A 19,369-nucleotide genomic window follows, 5' to 3' on the forward strand; every position below is an offset into this window, starting at 1 on the left:
GCAAGGAGGGTCCGCAAGGACGTAAGGGGTCCGTAAACCCCCTTGCGTTGCGTCGACGTGGATCCATAATCAGCCCTTTAGTCTGCCATCTGCTAGGTCATACAGCCATGTTACTTTCACTCTAACCTTCGATGCGTTACTTGTCATGTTTGCTACCACACAACGGTGTTGACGATGCGTGGTGTAGCGTTGAATCACAGCAAGGATCCGTCCGCTCAAACCCACCGGAGCTCCGACCGGGGCACTGCTGTGCGTTATCCCGTTTGGGGGAGGGCTCACAGCTCCTCGCTCTCCAGCTGCGACTCCAGCGGGGAGCTGGAGAACAGGATGGGGCCGCTCTCAGTGGAAGGGAAAGCCGACTTGATGTCCAGCCCCTGGCCCGTGAGGGCTGCGTAGCGGGAGCCCGTCTTCATGGGCGTGGGGATACTCTGGTGCCATTGGGCTGCGGAAAACAGAGCGGACAACGCGAGGAGTTAGCGGCTTGGAGGGATTCCTCTGTGTTGTAAGAAAACATAATTATTTCAGTGTCCATTGCCCGTGTGCAAAAGGTTTGTCTTATATATTTAAGAGCTCAAAAGCTCTTAAACATCATATATAAAGTTCTGTACGAAATTATATGTTTTTTGTTATTTAAAATTCTTACTTATGTCAAAAATGTAATATTTACCCCGTGTTTATTACGTTTATGTTTCTACAGACCTTTTGCATTTGAGGTGGTGATAGAAGGGTAGAGTTTGGGTTTATGGATGTTTACCATAAATGTCTAGTCTGGAGGTGCATGACACTATGCCAGCCTCATTTTTAGCCGAGACCATGTACCACCCAGCATCCTCTTTCCTGGTTGGCTGGATTAGCAGACACACGTACCCAGTGGCATCTTGATGCATGCTGGATGGTTAGTATTTAAAAAAAGCAAATGATCACATCACCTGTGAGTCATTATAATCACTTTTTTTTTCCTCAAAAGACTTTTTGAGATTGTATTTTCAACAGTTGTATTTTCAACAGCATTTCCCAGCAAACAGGGGATTCGTGCCCCATCTTTGCACCGACCTACCTGAATCTGTCCTTATTTCTAGGGATTGTGTCATTGTCCTTCTTCCAGAAGAGCGCCGGAGGAGGCACTCCCGACACGCGGCACTCCAGCCTAGCCGGGTTTCCCTCCGGGATCCCGCTGTTCTGCAGCTTCTCCACAAAGTGCGGAGGGTGCTTCATCTCCTTCTCTACGGGGGACATGACTCAGGTTACCCTGCCGTGCCGTTGCAAAACCAGGTGGCGAGTGGTGACCAAGGCCGTTTTACGTGAAGTGGACCCCAGCTATAGTTTCTACAAGGACCTGGGGTTAAAAGTAGACCTAGGTTAGTGGTGATCGTACAACATTCTGGCGGTAGCAATTACCTAACACCTTCAGATCTAGGCAGAAGGAGCTCTGGCCGGCTTTGTTGCTTGCGATGCAGGTGTATACACCGGCATGGTTCTGCACCACGGGGTCGATGACCAGCGAGTGGACGCCGTTCTCCCGCACCAACATCCTGTGAAATATGTCCGGGTAGATCGGCTTCCCGTTGACCAACCACATCAGCTCCGGGTTAGGCAGGCCGCTCACCTGGGAGGCGGAATAGGTGGGGGCTGATAAAGAACTTCCTCAAAGCTAAAAGCTAACCCTCAAAACCTTTAAGGTCCAATCTCCATGAGCTCGGTGCCTACCTTACAGTCTAGTCTGCACAGTCTTCCCTCGTGGGCTACCATGTCCCCCGGAGCCTGGAGGAAGTGAGGCTGAAAGAAGCGTTCCTGGCTTGGCTCGCCGTCCTCAACTTCCTGTATGCGGGTCTTCACCCTATTACCAACGTAGAGAAAACTGATGTGTTAGGACACGTTACAAACACGTTGGGGTCAAGGATGATTTGAATTGGGGACCTTTTTAATTGTTCCACTACTTTATCTATGGGTCCAAATATCCTTGCCAAAGAAGGAATCATCTTACCTTCGAAGATCCCACTGCACACTTAAGCCCGGCTCACCTCTGAGAGTGAATGGGTGTCATTCTATTCCGGGAAGCACCCGTCTGGACGATCAAATGGCCCGAGCAGCTGATCCTACCCTGGTGGGGGAGAGGAACGAAGAATCGGTAAGTGCACACGAGGCTGACGGACTGGGGGTGTAATATGGACAGGCTTGGGGGGGGGCAAAAGACATGGGGAGTTTCAATTATTATTATTTTTTTTTAAGCATTTTTTGATTGTTGTTCAAATAGTTTAAGGGGGCCCCTCAGGACTTCTTGTGTATAGGGCCCAGAATTTGGTGCTCCGCCCCTGAGTGAACACCACTGCCACCGGTTGTTAGCTAACAAACAGGTTGATTAGGATGCAGTACGCTAACCCACAGATCCTGTATGGGGCGCTACCTGGGGATTAGCCGCCATGACGGTGTAGTTTCCATCGTCGTCGTTGGTGGTGCAGTCGATGTGCAAGGCGCAGGTTCCGTCGCCCTCTCGTATCTTCTTATAGTGAACGTTCTTTCGCAAGATCTGCTTTCCGTCTTTGAACCAGTACACCTGAAGAGGAGAAGATACTGCTAACTATTTTCACATAATTATGGACATTAGAATTTGGAATCTGTCTCAAAAGTAGTACTCCTAGTTCTCAATGATTTTTTGCGCGGGGGGGGGGGGGGGGGGGGGGGGGGGATAAGCGTCTAGATTCAGCAGAAGGATCTAGAACCTATCTATCTTGGTTCCAGCCCTCCTGTGTAATCCGTGGGGCCAACGGCGTGCCGCAGGGCGAGTCCTCCTACCTTGGGAATGGGGATCCCCACCAGCTTACAGGAGAGTGTGACGGGCACCCCCTCCATGGCCCGGAAGTTCTTGAGCTTCTTGTCGAAGATGGGGGCGATGCAGCGGCCGGTGGGGACGGCGTCGTGCTGAACCTCGTCGTCCGACTCCTCCACCGGCGTGCGCTCCAGGCGGAACTCGATCTCGCTCATCAGCCGCTGCTCGAAGTTGGACACTTTGTACGCCTGGAGGAGGGGCGGCGTGAACCAGCACTGTGTCAGGAGTACGTCGGACATACTCTGAGCACTTCAACGCTTTTATTCGTGGCCTGAGACTGGGAATTAGTGGCTTATAAATCATTGCATTTCCTGGTAATATCATAGGAAAACTGAAAGATCACAATACAGATATAGACCCGAATTACACTCATGCTTAAAAACATACACACAACCGAAAATAGAGAGAACCCTTTGCTTTAGAGAAAAGGCAAAGTATAGTTAGTAATAGACACTAACAATACTTCAGACCTTATTCCTCTAAAAATGAGATGGGAGGAGCAAAGGATTTAATTTGTGGTGAAATGTTCACCACAAATTAAACTCACTGGCACACTAGCTGCTGGGGTCAGGCTAAATCTATCATGGTGCGCTGTGCAGGCTGCATCTGGTTCCAGGCTGTCTGCACTGGCCCAGTCATCCCTTACGTAGCTAAGACCTCTATATATGGACTATGGTTTTGGCCGAAGAGCAGCATACTTACCTTGTAACCTTCATTAACATGAAATGTTGTAAAGTTTTCTCATTGTTGACCTCTTGGTTTTCGGAGGTTTTACTTTCTTGTTTGAGAGGTTAATGATAGATGATGCCTTCAAAAGCTAGGTAAACTAGATAATTCTGACTGAATAAGGGGTGAGGGCTGCATTGTACATTATTTTGACCATAAACAGAACTGTTAATTTCTGTAAATTTCGTTTTTTTGTTTCGGATTATTCATGCTTGTGATAAATTAGGCGAGGAAAGCTGCTATGCTTGATTAGAGCTATGAATTAGTCATGGTGAATAGATAAGCCAACGGCAGTATTCCCACTATTTATAACAGACTTCATTTCAAACTCGTTCTGCCTTCTAACAGGTCAGTGCGAAGCATTGCTCTGGACAGAAGACGGTCCATGTACCTCATCATAGTTAAAGACATGGGCAGGAATGTTTGGTCCAAGGGATCGGCTGGCTGTTTTCCCCTCATTTTTCAGCTTCTATGGGATGACATGGATGAATGATAAACGCCCAAATAGCTGCACACACAATGTGAACGGATTGAACACACAAGCAGACCACCACATTACACCACGCACCCATGATCATGTGTTATTACACCGCCGTGTGTTATTACGTAGCATAGACACATGGATGAAGGATGGGTGAATGGATGAACAGACACAGCATGGAACAGTGACATCGAAGGGCCCTGACGACTGACTATGGTAAACGGATGACAGCGACCCTGAAGGGAACAGTGATTTGTGATGTAAACATCTCAAACCTAGATGGAGGGGGTTTAACGCTGGCTCTAAGGCTTGAATTGTGACAATCCTTGGCTCAATTTGAGTGACACGGATGTTGTATAAAATGTTTTTATACCTTAGAGTTTCAGTCACCATTGCATCAAACAATAAGCAATCATTCATGTGCATATTCAGATGAGCCAGTGGCAATCTAGTACCTGTTGAAATCCAAAAGGTGAAGAATTATCGCTGAAGCGGTTGGCGTTGAGCCTCCTCTCGATGTCGTTGAGGATCACCTCTTTGCTGGCTCTGATATCTTCAGAGGATGGCGTCCGCGATTTGGGTAGCCTCTTCAACTGCCTGCGTCGACAATGAGTCATCGAGTTAAACATCACCTCAGCCGCATGCACCAGTGGTCTCAGGTTATCATGCCCTTCTGTGGTGCGGCGTATCCTATGATGATCACTTCTACCGATTTGTGATATGACGCCCTATTTGCGAAGCAAAACATCTCCAGCTGCTATGCAATCTGTCCTGCACAATGGAACGGACTCAGTCTGACATTCGAGTCCTAGCATTCATATCTTAATATAGATATCACACACTTTAAACCCAGATCACTGTGATATGTGCTGCAGAACGAGAACCTGCTGGAAATCGGCTTCATACTGAGTCAGGCCCGTTTTAAATTGTACCTTTGCTAACCTTTAATACTTCCCTGTATAATAGAATAAGAAATGATCACTGCATCGATTCGTCCCATAATAATAACAACCGTACCCTGCCGGGGCGCTCTTGGGCAGCCCCATGGAGTTGGTTCCCTTGGCGATGTGCAGCGACGGCAGGACGGAGCTGAGGAACGCCACGGGGTTCTGGATGGGGCTGGGGGTTGAGCTGCTGGAGGCCGGGGAGGGGGCCTGCGGCGGGGACTGGGTCCGCCCCGCGAACACCGAGTTGAGGTTCGGGGCGGAGATCGGCGTCGGGGACGACGTCAGGGACAGGGGGCTGGCGGGCGACCGGAGCACCCTGGTGGGGAAGACGCGCGGCGCCGGCGGGGAGAACGGCGGCAGGGTCGGGGAGCTGGCCGCCGACGAGTTGAACTCGGCCGCCAGCTCGTTGAGCAGCGGCACCGGAGACTCGGTCGGGGACGGGCTCATCACCGGCGACAGCAGCCGGGCCGCCACGAACTCCTTGGGCTGGGAGTAGGTGAAGCCCTGCGCCGTGGGGCCCAGGTTCATGAGGGAGGCGTAGCTGCTCCTCAACATGGGGGTGGGGGAGTTCACCTCCTGCAGGGAGGAGGAGAGGCTGCTCTGGGTGGTGTCCGAGGGGGTGGCGTGGAACTGGGGCGGGGGAGGAGCGCTGAACTGGCTGGGGGGCATGGCCTTGGAGAGGGCGGCGAGGGACAGGTTGAGGTGGGAGGCGTGGATGGTGTTCGTCGGAGTGGCGGCCGCGGCAGGGGAGTTGTACAGGGACGTCGGCGTCGACAGCTGGGGCCTCACTGGGGGAGCCATCTTAAGCTGCGGAGGAGAGGGGCGGCTGGTGGCGGGAGCGGGAACGGTGTTCGGCTGGGCTGCTGGGGTGGTGGGAGGAGTCGCCGCCGGACTGGAGGTCAGCGTTGGCATCGTAGGGGCCATGCCGTAGGCTGACACAGGGACCTGGGACTGCGTCGTTACAGGGGTGTGAGCCATGGCGTAGGCTGACACAGGGACCTGGGACTGCGTCGTTACAGGGGTGTGAGCCATGGCGTAGGCTGACACAGGGACCTGGGACTGCGTCGTTACAGGGGTGTGAGCCATGGCGTAGGCTGACACAGGGACCTGGGACTGCGTCGTTACAGAGGTGTTGGTGTACAGCTGGAAATGCTGCTGAGTTGGTTCGCGAGGCAACCTGGGGGACCAAACCACAGACTCTGATGAGATCTGAGGCTGCGATTGGGTCTGGACCTGGCTTTGAGCTGGTGGCTGGGATTGGGTTAGGGACTGGGTGTAAGGTGGTGGCTGATATTGGGACTGGCTTTGTGGTAATGGCTGGGATTGGGTCAGGGACTGGGCTTGAGGGGGTGGATGGTATTGGGAGTGGCTCTGAGGCTGTGATTGGCTCAGGGCTTGAGGAGGTGGCTGGTATTGGGACTGGGTCTGAGGCACTGGCTGCGATTGGGTCTGGGACTGAATTTGTGGTGGTGGCTGGTATTGGGACTGGCTTGGAGGCTGCGATTGGGTCAGGGACTGGGATTGGCTCAGGAACTGGGTTTGAGGAGGTGGCTGGTACTGGGTCTGGCTCGGAGGCTGGGATTGGGTCCAGGGTGGTGACTGGGGTCGGGCTTTGCTGTGCGAGTGTGGATCCCCATCGTGCTGCTGTTCCAAGAGAACCTGATTGTGTAAGATCTGAAGCTGAGCTGGGTCCCTGACAACCAACGACAGAACAAGAAGGCAAAGAATGAGTGACCTTAAATTTTAACAAGGGCCGTCTCGTAAATATTTGAAGGTCTCCAGGCACTCACCTTATAAGCTTTACAGTAAATACCAGTTGAGCCAGAAATAAAAGATTGTGCCTCTTGATAAATTGTAAGCCCATTTATGGTCTACTACCAGCAAGCAGCTTCCAAATCAAATATCTCCCATGCCCAACATTGTCTCACTTTTACAGTCTGAAGAACGCATTCACTCATCGAAGCGTCTCGATATAATGCGTTATCATTTTAAATTCCATCAAGCTAAATCCAGAAAGGTCAGTCTCTGCTTCAAGACCGGAACACAACACCATAGAAACGTTTTATTACAGCCTCAAATCCCTGCTTATATCTGAAACATAACCCAAATCGCCGCACATGCATAAAACCGCAAATGACTTACAAATAGAAAATGCCATCCTTTGTTTTTGAAAGCTGGAAGGTCCACATGGCTGTGTCCGGTGTGCCTGCGCCGCTGGTGAAGTGTGTGTGTGTGTTCTTACGCTACATGTGGAATACCCCTAAGAGGAGGAGCCCACCCAGGGACACATCCCTCGATATGGAAAATGACCAAGAGACTTCATATGTGATATATGTATTATTACTAGTATAAGGTTGTTTTCTCCAACACCCTGCTGTACCAGATTCTGGGCTTTGCTCCTGAAAGCAAACACGGTTCTAGATGAACCACATTTTACAGTAACACTCAGGATGAGCGGGAATGCCGTACTTAGTTTGGGTTTAGTTACCATGAAACTCGGGATGAGGGGGAACGCCGTACTTACAGTTTGGGTTTGGTCACCATAACATTTGGGATGAGCGGGAACACTGGGAACGCCGTACTTACAGTTTGGGTTTAGTCACCATAACACTTGGGATGAGCGGGAACGCCGTACTTACAGTTTGGGTTTAGTCACCATAACATTTGGGATGAGCGGGAACGCCGTACTTACAGTTTGGGTTTAGTCACCATAACACTCGGGACGAGGGGGAACGCCGTACTTACAGTTTGGGTTTAGTTACCATAACATTCGGGATGAGCGAGAACGCCGTACTTAGTTTGGGTTTAGTCACCATAACACTCGGAAGGAGCGGGAACGCCGTACTTACAGTTTGGGTTTAGTCACCATAACCCTCGGGAGGAGCGGGAATGCCGTACTCACAGTTTGGGTGTAGTCACCATAACACTCGGGATGAGTCGGAATGTCGTACTTACAGTTTGGGTTTAGTCACCATAACACTTGGGAGGAGCAGGAACGCCGTACTTAGTTTGGGTTTAGTCACCATTACTATCTGGATGAGCGGGAACGCCAGGAACGCCTTACTTACAGTTTGGGTTTAGTCACCATTACACTCGGGAGGAGCGGGAACGCCGTACTCACAGTTTGGGTTTAGTCACCATAACACTCGGGATGAGTCGGAATGCTGTACTTACAGTTTGGGTTTAGTCACCATAACACTTGGGAGGAGCAGGAACGCCGTACTTAGTTTGGGTTTAGTCACCATTACTATCGGGATGAGCGGGAACGCCGTACTTAGTTTGGGTTTAGTCACCATTACTATCGGGATGAGCGGGAACGCCGGGAACGCCTTACTTACAGTTTGGGTTTAGTCACCATTACACTCGGGAGGAGCGGGAACGCCGTACTCACAGTTTGGGTTTAGTTACCATAACCCTCGGGAGGAGCGGGAATGCCGTACTCACAGTTTGGGTTTAGTCACCATAACACTCGGGATGAGTGGGAATGCCGTACTTACAGTTTGGGTTTAGTCACCATAACACTTGGGAGGAGCAGGAACGCCGTACTTAGTTTGGGTTTAGTCACCATTACTATCGGGATGAGCGGGAACGCCGGGAACGCCTTACTTACAGTTTGGGTTTAGTCACCATTACACTCGGGAGGAGCGGGAACGCCGTACTTACAGTTTGGGTTTAGTTACCATAACATTTGGGATGAGCGGGAACGCCGTACTCACAGATTGGGTTAAGTCACCATAACACTCGGGAGGAGCGGGAACGCCGTACTTACAGCTTGGGTTTCGTCAGCACGGGCGGCGGTCCCCTGGCCATCAGGCCTTCCTCGTACGGCCAGCCGGACGGGTCACACGGCTCCTCCTCCTCGTCTTCCGGCAGCCTGAAGGTGACGCGGAGGCCGGCTTTAGCGCTCGACCGCGGCTCCCCGGGGTTCGTCAGAGCGCTCGACTTCAGACACGAGTTGGCCGGCGGGTCGGGGAGCGGCACCACGGCGGGGGGCGCCCTGACCTTAGGGGGGCCCTCGGGGGCCGCCGGGTCGGGCCGGTACGGGGGCGCCTCCGGCTCCGCCGTGAGGCCGGGGGTCCGAGGCTCCGAGGACCCGCCGAAGGGCTTCAGGTAGAACGGGGCGCCGTGGTCGAGGCTGAGGGGCTCGGGGGCCGTCTCCCCGGAGCCCGGGGGGTTCAGGTGCCGGGGGGTCAGGTACTGGGGGTCCAAGCGAGGGGTGCTGGTGTAGCTGGTGTAGCCGCCCAAGGCCTGCGGGTCGAGGCTGGGGACGCTCACGCTGGAGCTGAGCGGTTCCAGGCGGATGGAGCTGGAGCTGAGCGGTTCCAGGCGGATGGAGCTGGAGCTGAGCGGTTCCAGGCGGTTGGAGCTGGAGCTGAGCGGTTCCAGGCGGATGGAGCTGGAGCTGAGCGGTTCCAGGCGGATGGAGCTGGAGCTGAGCGGTTCCAGGCGGATGGAGCTGGAGCTGAGCGGTTCCAGGCGGATGGAGCCGGAGCTGAGCGGTTCCAGGCGGATGGAGCCGGAGCTGGGCCTGACACTGGTGGTCACGGTCACCTCGGCCTGGTGCTGGACAGCAGCCGAGACTTCGGGGAGGAAAGATTCCCGGACCTGGCTGGACTCCATCACTGCACCGGTCAGAGTGTTCGCACCGCGGACGTTGCCTGACGAGAGAATGACAGAAAGACACGGCTGGCTAAACATACCCTCCTGTAGGTCTGTGTGTCTCCCTTTGTCGTGGTCCCGCGGTGACGCGATGCGGCGGTACCTTTGACCTGCAGCCGCCCGAGACTCGACACCGTGCCGTACTTGTTGCTCGCCGTGCAAGAGAACATCCCGGAGTCTTCGGGGAACACCTCGGCGATGACCAGCGTGCAGATCTCCTCTGGAGGAGACAAGTGGAGGGGATACACTTTAGGTTCTTTGCACATCACAGCATTGAGAGGACCGGCACAAACTAGGAACTTCAAATCTGTTGCACATTTTAAGTTCATTAGATACAGGTCAAAGCAGTGCAGTTGTTTGCAACCTTCTTATGGAGATAGGGTAGGGGGGGGGCCTTTTTTTGATGTATTATATTTATGGCTGTTTGTCCGAGGTTGAGGGACTACCTTATATGGTCCAGTTTGAGGATGTGTGGCCCTGGCTTATGCTCAGCTGAGCAGCGTCTGCTCAGGGTCTATAAACACTTGACAGTAATATGCGCTCAGAAGCTGCAGGAGAGACACTTTCCCCGTTCAGTCCTTTCTCTGTACATGCATCTGGAAGAAAACTTTGAGTGTGAAGGCAAAATGCTTATATACCTGATTCAGTATGGGATCTGGGTTCTGTGAAGAAAACAAACGATTTTTAGCTAAAGCTTAACTTTTATCATTTGCTCTGTTGGTTTGCATTTGAGACTTGGTACTTCTTCAATAGGAAATAAAACAATAACAATTAGAGGTTGTTAAGTTATTTTATCTTTTCATTAAATATAATAAGTATCATATAATAAGTTTCTTCCGGCTGAACTCTAGCTGTTCAACATAAGACTCTAATAGTGTTTAAGGAAATTAATCCAAAGTCTAATGTCCAAAGTAACCTTGCATTAACTTGATTATGTATACAGCACATTTTATTAACACTTGGTGTTAATACAATTAGTTGTAAACTGATCCAGGTAATGCAAGGTTTTAACTTCTAAGAGAAGCAAAGAAACACAATATAACATTAATGCTTCATTCATAAAAAATATTGCGGGTAAAAATGTTTCCTTCTTATTAGAAGTCACAAATTCGCCAACACAACATAAAAACAACAATGCTACATCCCAACAACATCAAACAGCGTGCAGAACCGAAGGAACACCTACTTTTCTGGAGTATCCTGAAATCAGGGGAGTCCTCTATGACTGTTCCCTCTCTGTGCCACTCCACCCTGGGGGACGGAACGCCTTTCATACGGCACTCTAGCACCACCAGCTGGCCCTCCAGGGCACTGACCTCCTGGAGGCTCTGTGGGGACAAGACGGGCTATTACCTCAGGGGTGGAAGAAGTACCCCAGAAAATGAAGTTGGAAATAACACTGTAAAATACAGAACTTTCAAAATAAGAGTACCATCTTTTAAACATTATGTTATGCATTGAGTATCTTATTATTCATTGTTATGATCCCATAGTACAGAAAGCTGAAAATTATATTTTATTATAGTGCTGTCTCAATTTTCACATCCAGCAGTTGTCCGCACACATACGCACACACACACGCACACACACACACACACACACGCACACGCACACACACACACACACACACACACACACACACACACAGACTCATCTAGACTCCAAAAGGCAGACGTGTCCTAGCTTCGAGACACGAGTCTCACCTTGGTGAACACGGGAGCAGCCATGATGGGTCGTACGTCCTGGTCCTGATGGGACAGGTGGTTGGAGTTCTGATTCTACAGAAAAACATCCAACAAATAATCCATTAATAACGGAAAATAGTTGGAAAATGGAAGACGATTAAAAAGAAGATCCAATTACTAAATCATCTCAATCAATCTCTGCGTTGTAGCAAAAGTAAAACAAGAAAGTAAGGACTTTATTGTTTCTCTGATGTGTTTCATCAATCCTCCATATTAGCACTGGGGGGCGGGGGGGTTTGTTGGGAGGGGGTCAAATGTACCAACGTCAATAAAGAGCAAGCATTACAAATGCAATGGGTACACCTTGTACCATTCACCTCCACGGTGAGAGTCTGTGACGGGGCCACTTGACCATAGGCCTCCACCGGGTTCACCTCCACCAGACCCAGCGGCTGAAGACCTGCCCCGGGTCCCGGCGCAGGAAGGGGTTCAGGAACCGGCTCCTCCTGGGGCTCGGGCGGCTCCCCACACAGAAACTGTGGGGCTGTGGTGGAGGAGCGCTCTGGGCCAGGCGTGAAGGGGGCCTCCTCTCTCAGCGCCCCGACGGGGGGGTGCTGATAGGGCTGATCCTCCTCTGCTGTGAGGGTGGAGGCGGCGGCGGCGTTGGTGGAGACGATGGTGGTTTGACTTGAGGTGTCTGAACCGTCGGCTCCAACGCCGGCTGCCGGGAGAGGCGGCGCGGCCGGATGCGTTTGTGCTTTCTGTGCTTGGCTGGGAAAAACACACAAGAGGCACAACGTGATGGTACGTTCTCCATGTGTAAACGTACACGGCCGTCAGATTTCCGTGAATGATCCGATCACGTCTACAGAGGAAGAAGAGAGGTTGACATGGGCCAGGAACTCACTGGGCCACGTGTTCAAAGACCTGCTCCCCCTCCGAGTCCGTGGACGACGCTCCTGCAGGGGACAAAAACAACCAGAGTTCACCCTCGAGGACTCCACCCGACCGAGCCGCGTGTCCCATGACCCCCCTAACGAGCCGGTTACGGCCCCGCGCTCACGCAACGCAACGGCCGCGCAGACGCTTCGAACGCAGTCGTGAACCTTTACGGCTCTGCGTCGGGTTTCAGTGAGCCGACCAGTCACAGCCCTTGCTGCTGCGCCGTCTCGACGGAAGGTTACGATTTTTGGGAGGCGCACGTCCGGCCCCTGGCGGTGGACGCAGGGAGGGTCGGTAACCCCCTAGCGTTGCGTGAACGTGGGGCCATAGCCAGCCCTTCACAGGGCGGAGGACCTCCGCGCCTCACCCTCCACGTAGATCTCTGCCGACGTGGAGTCGGTGCCGTAGTAGTTGGAGGCGAAGCAGGAGTAGCGGCCGGTGTCTTCCTCGAAGGCCTCGGCGATGATGAGGGAGTGGCGCCCGCCGAGGGCCAGGATCTGGATGTCCGGGCTGTTCTCCAGCTCCTTACCCTCGCAGAACCAACTACACACACAGACACAGACACACACACACACACACACACACACATTTAAATGCTTTTATTTGGATCCAAATTTACAAAGAAGGAGAAAAAGATCCTAACATTTTGCGAAGAAATATTGATAATGTAACAGGTTCGAAGCTTACATGCCTTCACACACAGACACACACACACACGCACACACACACGCACACGCTCACACGCACACACACACACACGCGCACACACACACGTCCACTCAGTGCTGCATGGACACATATTAGGAATTCTGTTTGTTGAGGATTTCTCTGCTGATCAAATGACGGATACATTTTCAGATTTTCGAGAATTTCACATCAGCAATTGTAAGAAATTTGCTGATATAAAATGTTTGGTTTCGGATTGCATTCGTAAAAGGTCTATGGGCTTCCCGATACAAATTTGAGGCATTTTAAATCTTAAATGCAGCTTTACCAAAGAAATGTGTTGTTTTTTTTGGTTCAGATGTTCGATTTTGGTTCGGTTAACCACCTGTTGATACCATAAACCATCCTCAATAGAAAGCTGTAGTGTGTCATGCTCTCTGCACTCATCACGGCTCTGGTGCTGCCCCTAAGATGGACTGGCTGACCGCCAGTACATAAAGCTATATAGAGGTCAAACGAAAGGAAATGTATGATGAGGCAGGCCTATCAATTTACCCAGTATAACAGGAAACCTTGCTTACCCCCTTGCTGGTTATGAGATAAGGTATTTAATACTTAGGATCAGTATATCATACTTGAGAACTGTTCCTTTGGCTGATGGGCTCTGAATAACTAGACACAGCCCTGGGAACGCTGAATTGACGTTGGCTGAATTAGCCGAAAGGGCTGAGTTAGTGGAAAGTTCATATTTTACACTTCACTTTTCACTGTCTACCTTTGTATTCCAATTGATCATTTATTGATGAGTTCATTAACATGATTTAATCTTGTCTCCAAGCACACGTCACATTGATCCACCCTCTCTGCATTAACTATGATGCTGTCAATCTAGGCATTTACAGTTTCCAGCCTTGCTGTCGTCATTCAACATTGAGCATCGCATGGGATTGACTTTGTAGATGAACATAAGCTCTACCGCTTAATAGCCAACCCAGAGCGTATCACAACAACTCTCCACTCTGGGTTTTGACCAATGACTCACACCTCCTCCAGTCTCACCGGCCTGAGCGGAGTCTATTCTGAGGAGGTCATGATACTGTGTCAGATGTACCCTGTAAACAGGCAGGACCACAGCAATATGCTATTATGTGGTCCCTGCTAACAGCACCCAATGCTCTCTGGCTTACCCCTTCATAGAAGCATCCATACTGGGTCACGTGTGGTAGGACATGGACTGATTAAAAATATTGTGTTTCGTAAGACAGAAATGTTACCGTCCTACTATGAAGAGGAATTCCGTTCAAGACTGTATCTGATGTGTCTCCATGTTCGGTTTCCCGAATTCGGGTCGCCTTTTAAATGTTGTACATTGAGGAGGTAGATGAAGTATCTACACCCAAGCCCCCCCCCCCCCAAGCCAGACAGCAAAGTCTCAGCTCATTCAGTTAACCTGTGACGTCACCCAACCCGGCGCCAGAACACGCACATCTCAGACTCCTGTTTCACAGAAGCACGGGGACGCTTCGAGGAAGCTCTGGTGACGCAGTCAGACCGCAGCGAGCAGCGCCCAGGGCCCGGGCCACAGAGGAGGCCGTCCACCGCTCACAGCCTCGTGGCTGTGAGCGGTGGACGGCCTCCTCTGTGGCCCGGGGCCCGGGCCACAGAGGAGGCCGTCCACCGCTCACAGCCTCGTGGCTGTGACAGGGAAACCAGTTCAGGGGGATGACGGCACCTCGCCGCACCTGTCCCATGCTGCCTAGCACAGCCCCACTCAGCCCCCCTAGTACCCCCTCTCTCACTCACCCCCACCCCCACCCACCTGAACCCCCTCACTACACCCAGCACCCCCCTTCAGTACCACTAGCACCCCCCCCCCCCCCCCCCCCCCCGTAGAGTGGAGGAGATCCCTGGAGCGGGGGGGCTCAGGCGCTCTACGCAGCGGGCTAAAGATAGACGGTGGATATGCACAATGCTATCCCCTGACGCACCAGCGCCGCTTAGCCCTCCGAGACAGGATGTACGGGCCAAATTATGCGGACAACCGTCTGGTGTGGCCTGGTCTGGTCTTCTTCTCAGCCTCGTTGCAATGTGGCAACAGACTACATGCGATAAGTAGACACGATGGCACACAACACCCAGTGCCTCTGCCCTGTTTTGCTTTCAACGTAGGAAGAGGGTCAAGCAGTTCAAGGAACAACTTTTTCGCAGCGCAAAAAAAACGTGAGGAAGAGAAAAGAGGAAGCGAGGACTGTGTGCTATGTCTTAGCAGGTTCTACTTCGTCAGGGTGTTCCTGCCACGTCCCCTGCTATTGCTGTATCAGATGGGACTCCGTTGCTCTGCGGTTGTCCCCGCTAAAAATGGCAGAGAGCTAAATTCTCCCGCAGACCAGAATACGTTAGCAGCTAAACAATGTTCAGCAGGTCCGGGTCTCTGCCCTCCTCTGATGTGACCCCCTCAGATCTTCATTCCCTCCCCATCAAGGTTTAGATCAACTAATGGTGCCCACACACGAGTACCCAACAGTCTCCTCGAAATATTTCAGTTTGTAAGATTTGTCCTGTTGTGACAGCTTTTTAACCTCATTCTTGGTCCATGTTTGTGATCAGTGGCGATGTACGTAACCTGAACGCTGCTCGTGAAATTACATGGAGCTTGCAGCGCACGCACACACGCACGCACACACACTTGTACCCACACAAACACAAACGCACACACACACACATACCTAACAGCTGTTGGATATCATCACTTGTCACCTTTCTCTGAGTGGCCTCAGAACCTCAAACACATCATTCATCTCAACTCACACCTCTGAGGGGACACGGTATTCACTCAAAACCCCTTGAGGCAGGAGGAGTGTGTTCCTCCTCTCCCTACCTGACACATTGTCAGTAAAGGTATCAGGTAGGTCCCCGTGGATCCAGCAGCTCAGCCCGCGTCCAAAACTCGGTTTGACTTTCAAAACCCTTTGTATAAAAATAATGAAACGCGTGGCTCTCGCGGTATGCAGCAATCGAATGCCATAGACTATTTATGAACCCGCGCTCCCGCTGCACCACATTCTGAACGAGTAATATCGAGATGCCGCCCTCTTACCCTAGACGCGGTGCCCTTTTCCTTCCCGTCCTACTGCCTTTTCCACGGAGATACATCCAAAGTGAGCCGGAGGAACACTTCATATAAACAATCTGGTGGGACGCTGACCCACCACATCTCAGCAGCAGAGGTGGGAGGAGAGGGAGTTGGACGTTGAAGAGACTTACCCCTGGTGTACCGAGCGTTGACCTACAGCCAGCCAGCAGCTGACTCGATAACAATCACAAACACAAAACCCACTGAGCCGGAACGGCCCCCCTGCTGGTACCAGCCCTCCCCCGGTCGGTGTGGTCGGCGGTTCCCTTACCGGAGCTCGGGCACGGGCAGCCCTGTCACGGTGCAGTCCAGCTGGACCTTGCTGCCCTCTAGAACCTCCCGGCTCTTCAGCTTCTGGGTGAAGCAGGGAGGCTCGCAAACGGGCTCTTCCGAGTACGGGGGGTCCGTCGGGGCGAGTCTCCCCGCTTCCTCCTCCTGCTCCTCCGGCTCCTCCTCTCTCTGCGCCCCCCCCTTCTCCTCCGCCTCCACCTGCCGGGGAAGAGGGTCACCGTGCGTCTGCTGCTCCCCGGCCGCCGGGCCGTCCTGCTGGGGGGGCAGAGGTTGTACGGCTCCCGGGCTCGGCCGGCTCTCCGCCGCCGCCTCCCCCAGGGGGCCAGGGGCCTCGACCGGGCGGTCCCTGTCGTCGGGGTCCTTCTGAGTCCGGCTCTTGTGCGTCTTGCAGGAGCGCGGCCGGACCCTTTTGGTGCTGTTGGCCTTGAACAGGGAGGAGAGCTCCTCGATGAAGTCCGCCGCCTTGTTCAGGAACTCCTTCTTGGACTGGTTCTCCACGCCGAACCCCGGGGGGCCCCTGGCCGAGCGGTCGGGGTCGGTGGCGGGGGCCCCACACGGCGACTTGCTGTGGCTCATGCCGTTGGCTGGCAGAGCCGGAGCGCTCTCCGACTTAGTGTCCGCTCGGAACGCCGCCGCGTGTGGGGGCTGGGACGACTCCTTCCTCACGGGGGCCGCCGGGGGCAGGACAGCAAAGGAGGAGGAGGAGGAGGAGGAGGAGGGAGGGACGGCAAAGGAGGAGGAGGAGGAGGAGGAGGAGGGAGGGACGGCAAAGGAGGAGGAGGAGGAGGGAGGGACGGCAAAGGAGGAGGAGGAGGAGGAGGGAGGGACGGCAAAGGAGGAGGAGGAGGATGAAGATGCAGAGGGAGGGACGGTGAAGGATGAGGATGAGGAGGGAGGGACAGTGACAGGGAAGGACGAAGAGGCAGAGGGAGGGACGGAGAAGGAAGACGACGAAGGCGCTGAGGAGACGGTTGCCGTGGGGACGGCCAAGGAAGGCGTTGCCGCGGTTGGCGCAGAACGGCCAGCGTCTCGAGGGGCCCTCCTCTCCACCGCCTTCTCCTCGCGGGGCTTGTGTCCGATGGCCTGGCACGCCAGGTTGACGCTCTTGTCCAGCTCCTCTTGGCTGAGGAAGGCCGACAGGTCGGGCCCCGGGGGCTCATCGTGGCCCTCCGGCTCCTCCGCCTTGCCCTTGAGGCCCCCGTAGACCAGGCGGCGGGAGCTGCTGTAGTCCGAGCGGCTCATGTCGCTGTGGCGCTGCAGGGCGCGGGCCTCTGCCAGGTAGCTCTCTCTCAGGAGCTGCTGTGGTGGTTCGGCCCCGTTGTGGTCCTGCATGCTGGGGGGAGGGGGGGGGGGGGGGTACCACACGGGGCAGGTGATTGGTCGGAACAACTGGTGGAGGATCACAGCCTGGCTCAAGGGCTGGTTAGGGTCCCACGTCAACGCAACGCAAAAGGGGGGTGACGGACCCCTTAGGTCCTCGCGGACCCTCCTTGCGTCCACCGCCATGGGCCGGACGTGCGCCTCAAAAAAAATCGTGACCTTCCGTCGAGGCGACGCAGCAGCAAGGGCTGTGATTGGTCCGCCTCATAAAACCCGACGCAGAACCATAAAGGTTCAGGACTGCGTTGAAGCGTCCGCGCGGTCGTTGCGTTGCGTGAGCGTGGGACCATAATCAGCCCCTGGTCTTTTTTCTAAATCACTGTACGCTTTTAGAGGCCCAATAAACATGTCGGTACGCAGTGAAACAACAACAACAACAACAACAAGGAATATAACGTATGAAGGATATGTAGTTTAACTCTTTTTAATGACTTCCAGTGTCGTAAGCTGGAAAATACAGTGACAATATCTGAAAAAGATTTTATAAAGGCTGCTAAATAAACAACTTGAAGTTGTAGACAGCTGATATATTAAACCTTTACTCAAAACCATTACAAATACATTAAAGGTTAAAGTAAATGAACAAGGAATGTTATTAATATTTGTGCACCAGGACAGTTCTTTTGTTCCCTGAATAGAATAAAATAGAAGCCAAGTCGTAATAAATTAGAACTATATTTCTATTTTGGCTCATTTAACCTCACACATTTCCTCAGCCAGGGGACATCAGTTTCTTAGCACTAGAACTCATGAAACGCAGACAGAGGTTACACCTCCCTGACAGCCTTTTCAGAACTTCGAGAAATGTTGCCTTTGGACAACACTTTGCCAGAAGCCTTGAGTTCTTACTCAATTTAGACATCAGAGATGGAACACATTTGCGGCTGACACTCAAATCAGCTCAATTAAGGGAGGCAGCAATGCCCTCCAACAGGTCTGTAGCCGTCGCTGCAGCTGTTGTGTACATTAATCCTTTGCAAACAGCCTCCAAGCCCACCAAGTCCCATCTAATAATAGTAAGGGCTCAGTTTACATGAAGAAAATCAAGTAAAAGCAATTCCTCTCCTCCTCTTCACTCCTGTTAACAGGATCTTTGATCATCAGCCACACTAAGGATTCAATTAAACCGCCCAAGCAGAGCGGTTATTTTATTAATTAAGTTTTAGAAAAGGGAGTGTGGCGGCTGGTGAGGTAAAACGGCATTATGATTCACTGTGAGTGAATAGATTCAGAATAGGGGCTGAATACTCCCAGATGAGTCCAGATTAAATTAGGTAAAACAAACACTTTAAACTAAAAATAGAAGCCACATGCCTGCCAGTGGGTCATTGTGAGACACAATTTGGAGGCGACACACAGCTTTGATGTGGCTGTTGCTAAATGACGGGATATTTAGCTTGATTTACCTTACCTAATAAGCCCCCCAGCTGGCCCCGTCTAGGAGCGGCAAATCCTCAGAGCAAACCTGGTCTTCCGGTGGCACCCACCTTGGGAAATCCTAACAGAGGCAGCTGCCCGGCCTCTCACACGGAGAGAACCTTGGAGTTTACCGGAAAAAACATGGGGGCAAGTCGCTAGGGTAGGGTAACCCTGTCAGCAGTAAAAGTAGCAACATTTGTCAACGCTGTAGTC

The 19,369-nt window shown here is 52.5% G+C and overlaps 1 protein-coding gene across 1 annotated transcript; it reads right to left on the minus strand.

Annotated features, from left to right (window-relative positions):
- Positions 1-275: 275 nt before the first annotated feature.
- mypn (myopalladin) lies at positions 276-17,863 on the minus strand (the record flags this gene model as incomplete). Its single annotated transcript, XM_079729019.1, has 23 exons — positions 276-442; positions 755-888; positions 1,058-1,223; positions 1,399-1,606; positions 1,708-1,837; positions 2,022-2,101; positions 2,405-2,554; positions 2,794-3,015; positions 3,945-4,022; positions 4,490-4,631; positions 5,052-6,674; positions 8,751-9,639; positions 9,744-9,860; positions 10,279-10,302; positions 10,827-10,968; positions 11,344-11,418; positions 11,703-12,096; positions 12,233-12,284; positions 12,635-12,810; positions 16,338-16,485; positions 16,576-17,014; positions 17,408-17,690; positions 17,793-17,863. 23 exons carry the CDS (start codon positions 17,861-17,863, stop codon positions 276-278), a joined length of 5,910 nt encoding a protein of 1,969 aa, XP_079585145.1.
- Between the last annotated feature and the right edge of the window lie 1,506 nt (positions 17,864-19,369).

The sequence above is a fragment of the Pollachius pollachius genome (genome assembly GCF_949987615.1).
Source record: "Pollachius pollachius genome assembly, chromosome: 2".
Lineage (NCBI taxonomy): Eukaryota > Metazoa > Chordata > Actinopteri > Gadiformes > Gadidae > Pollachius > Pollachius pollachius.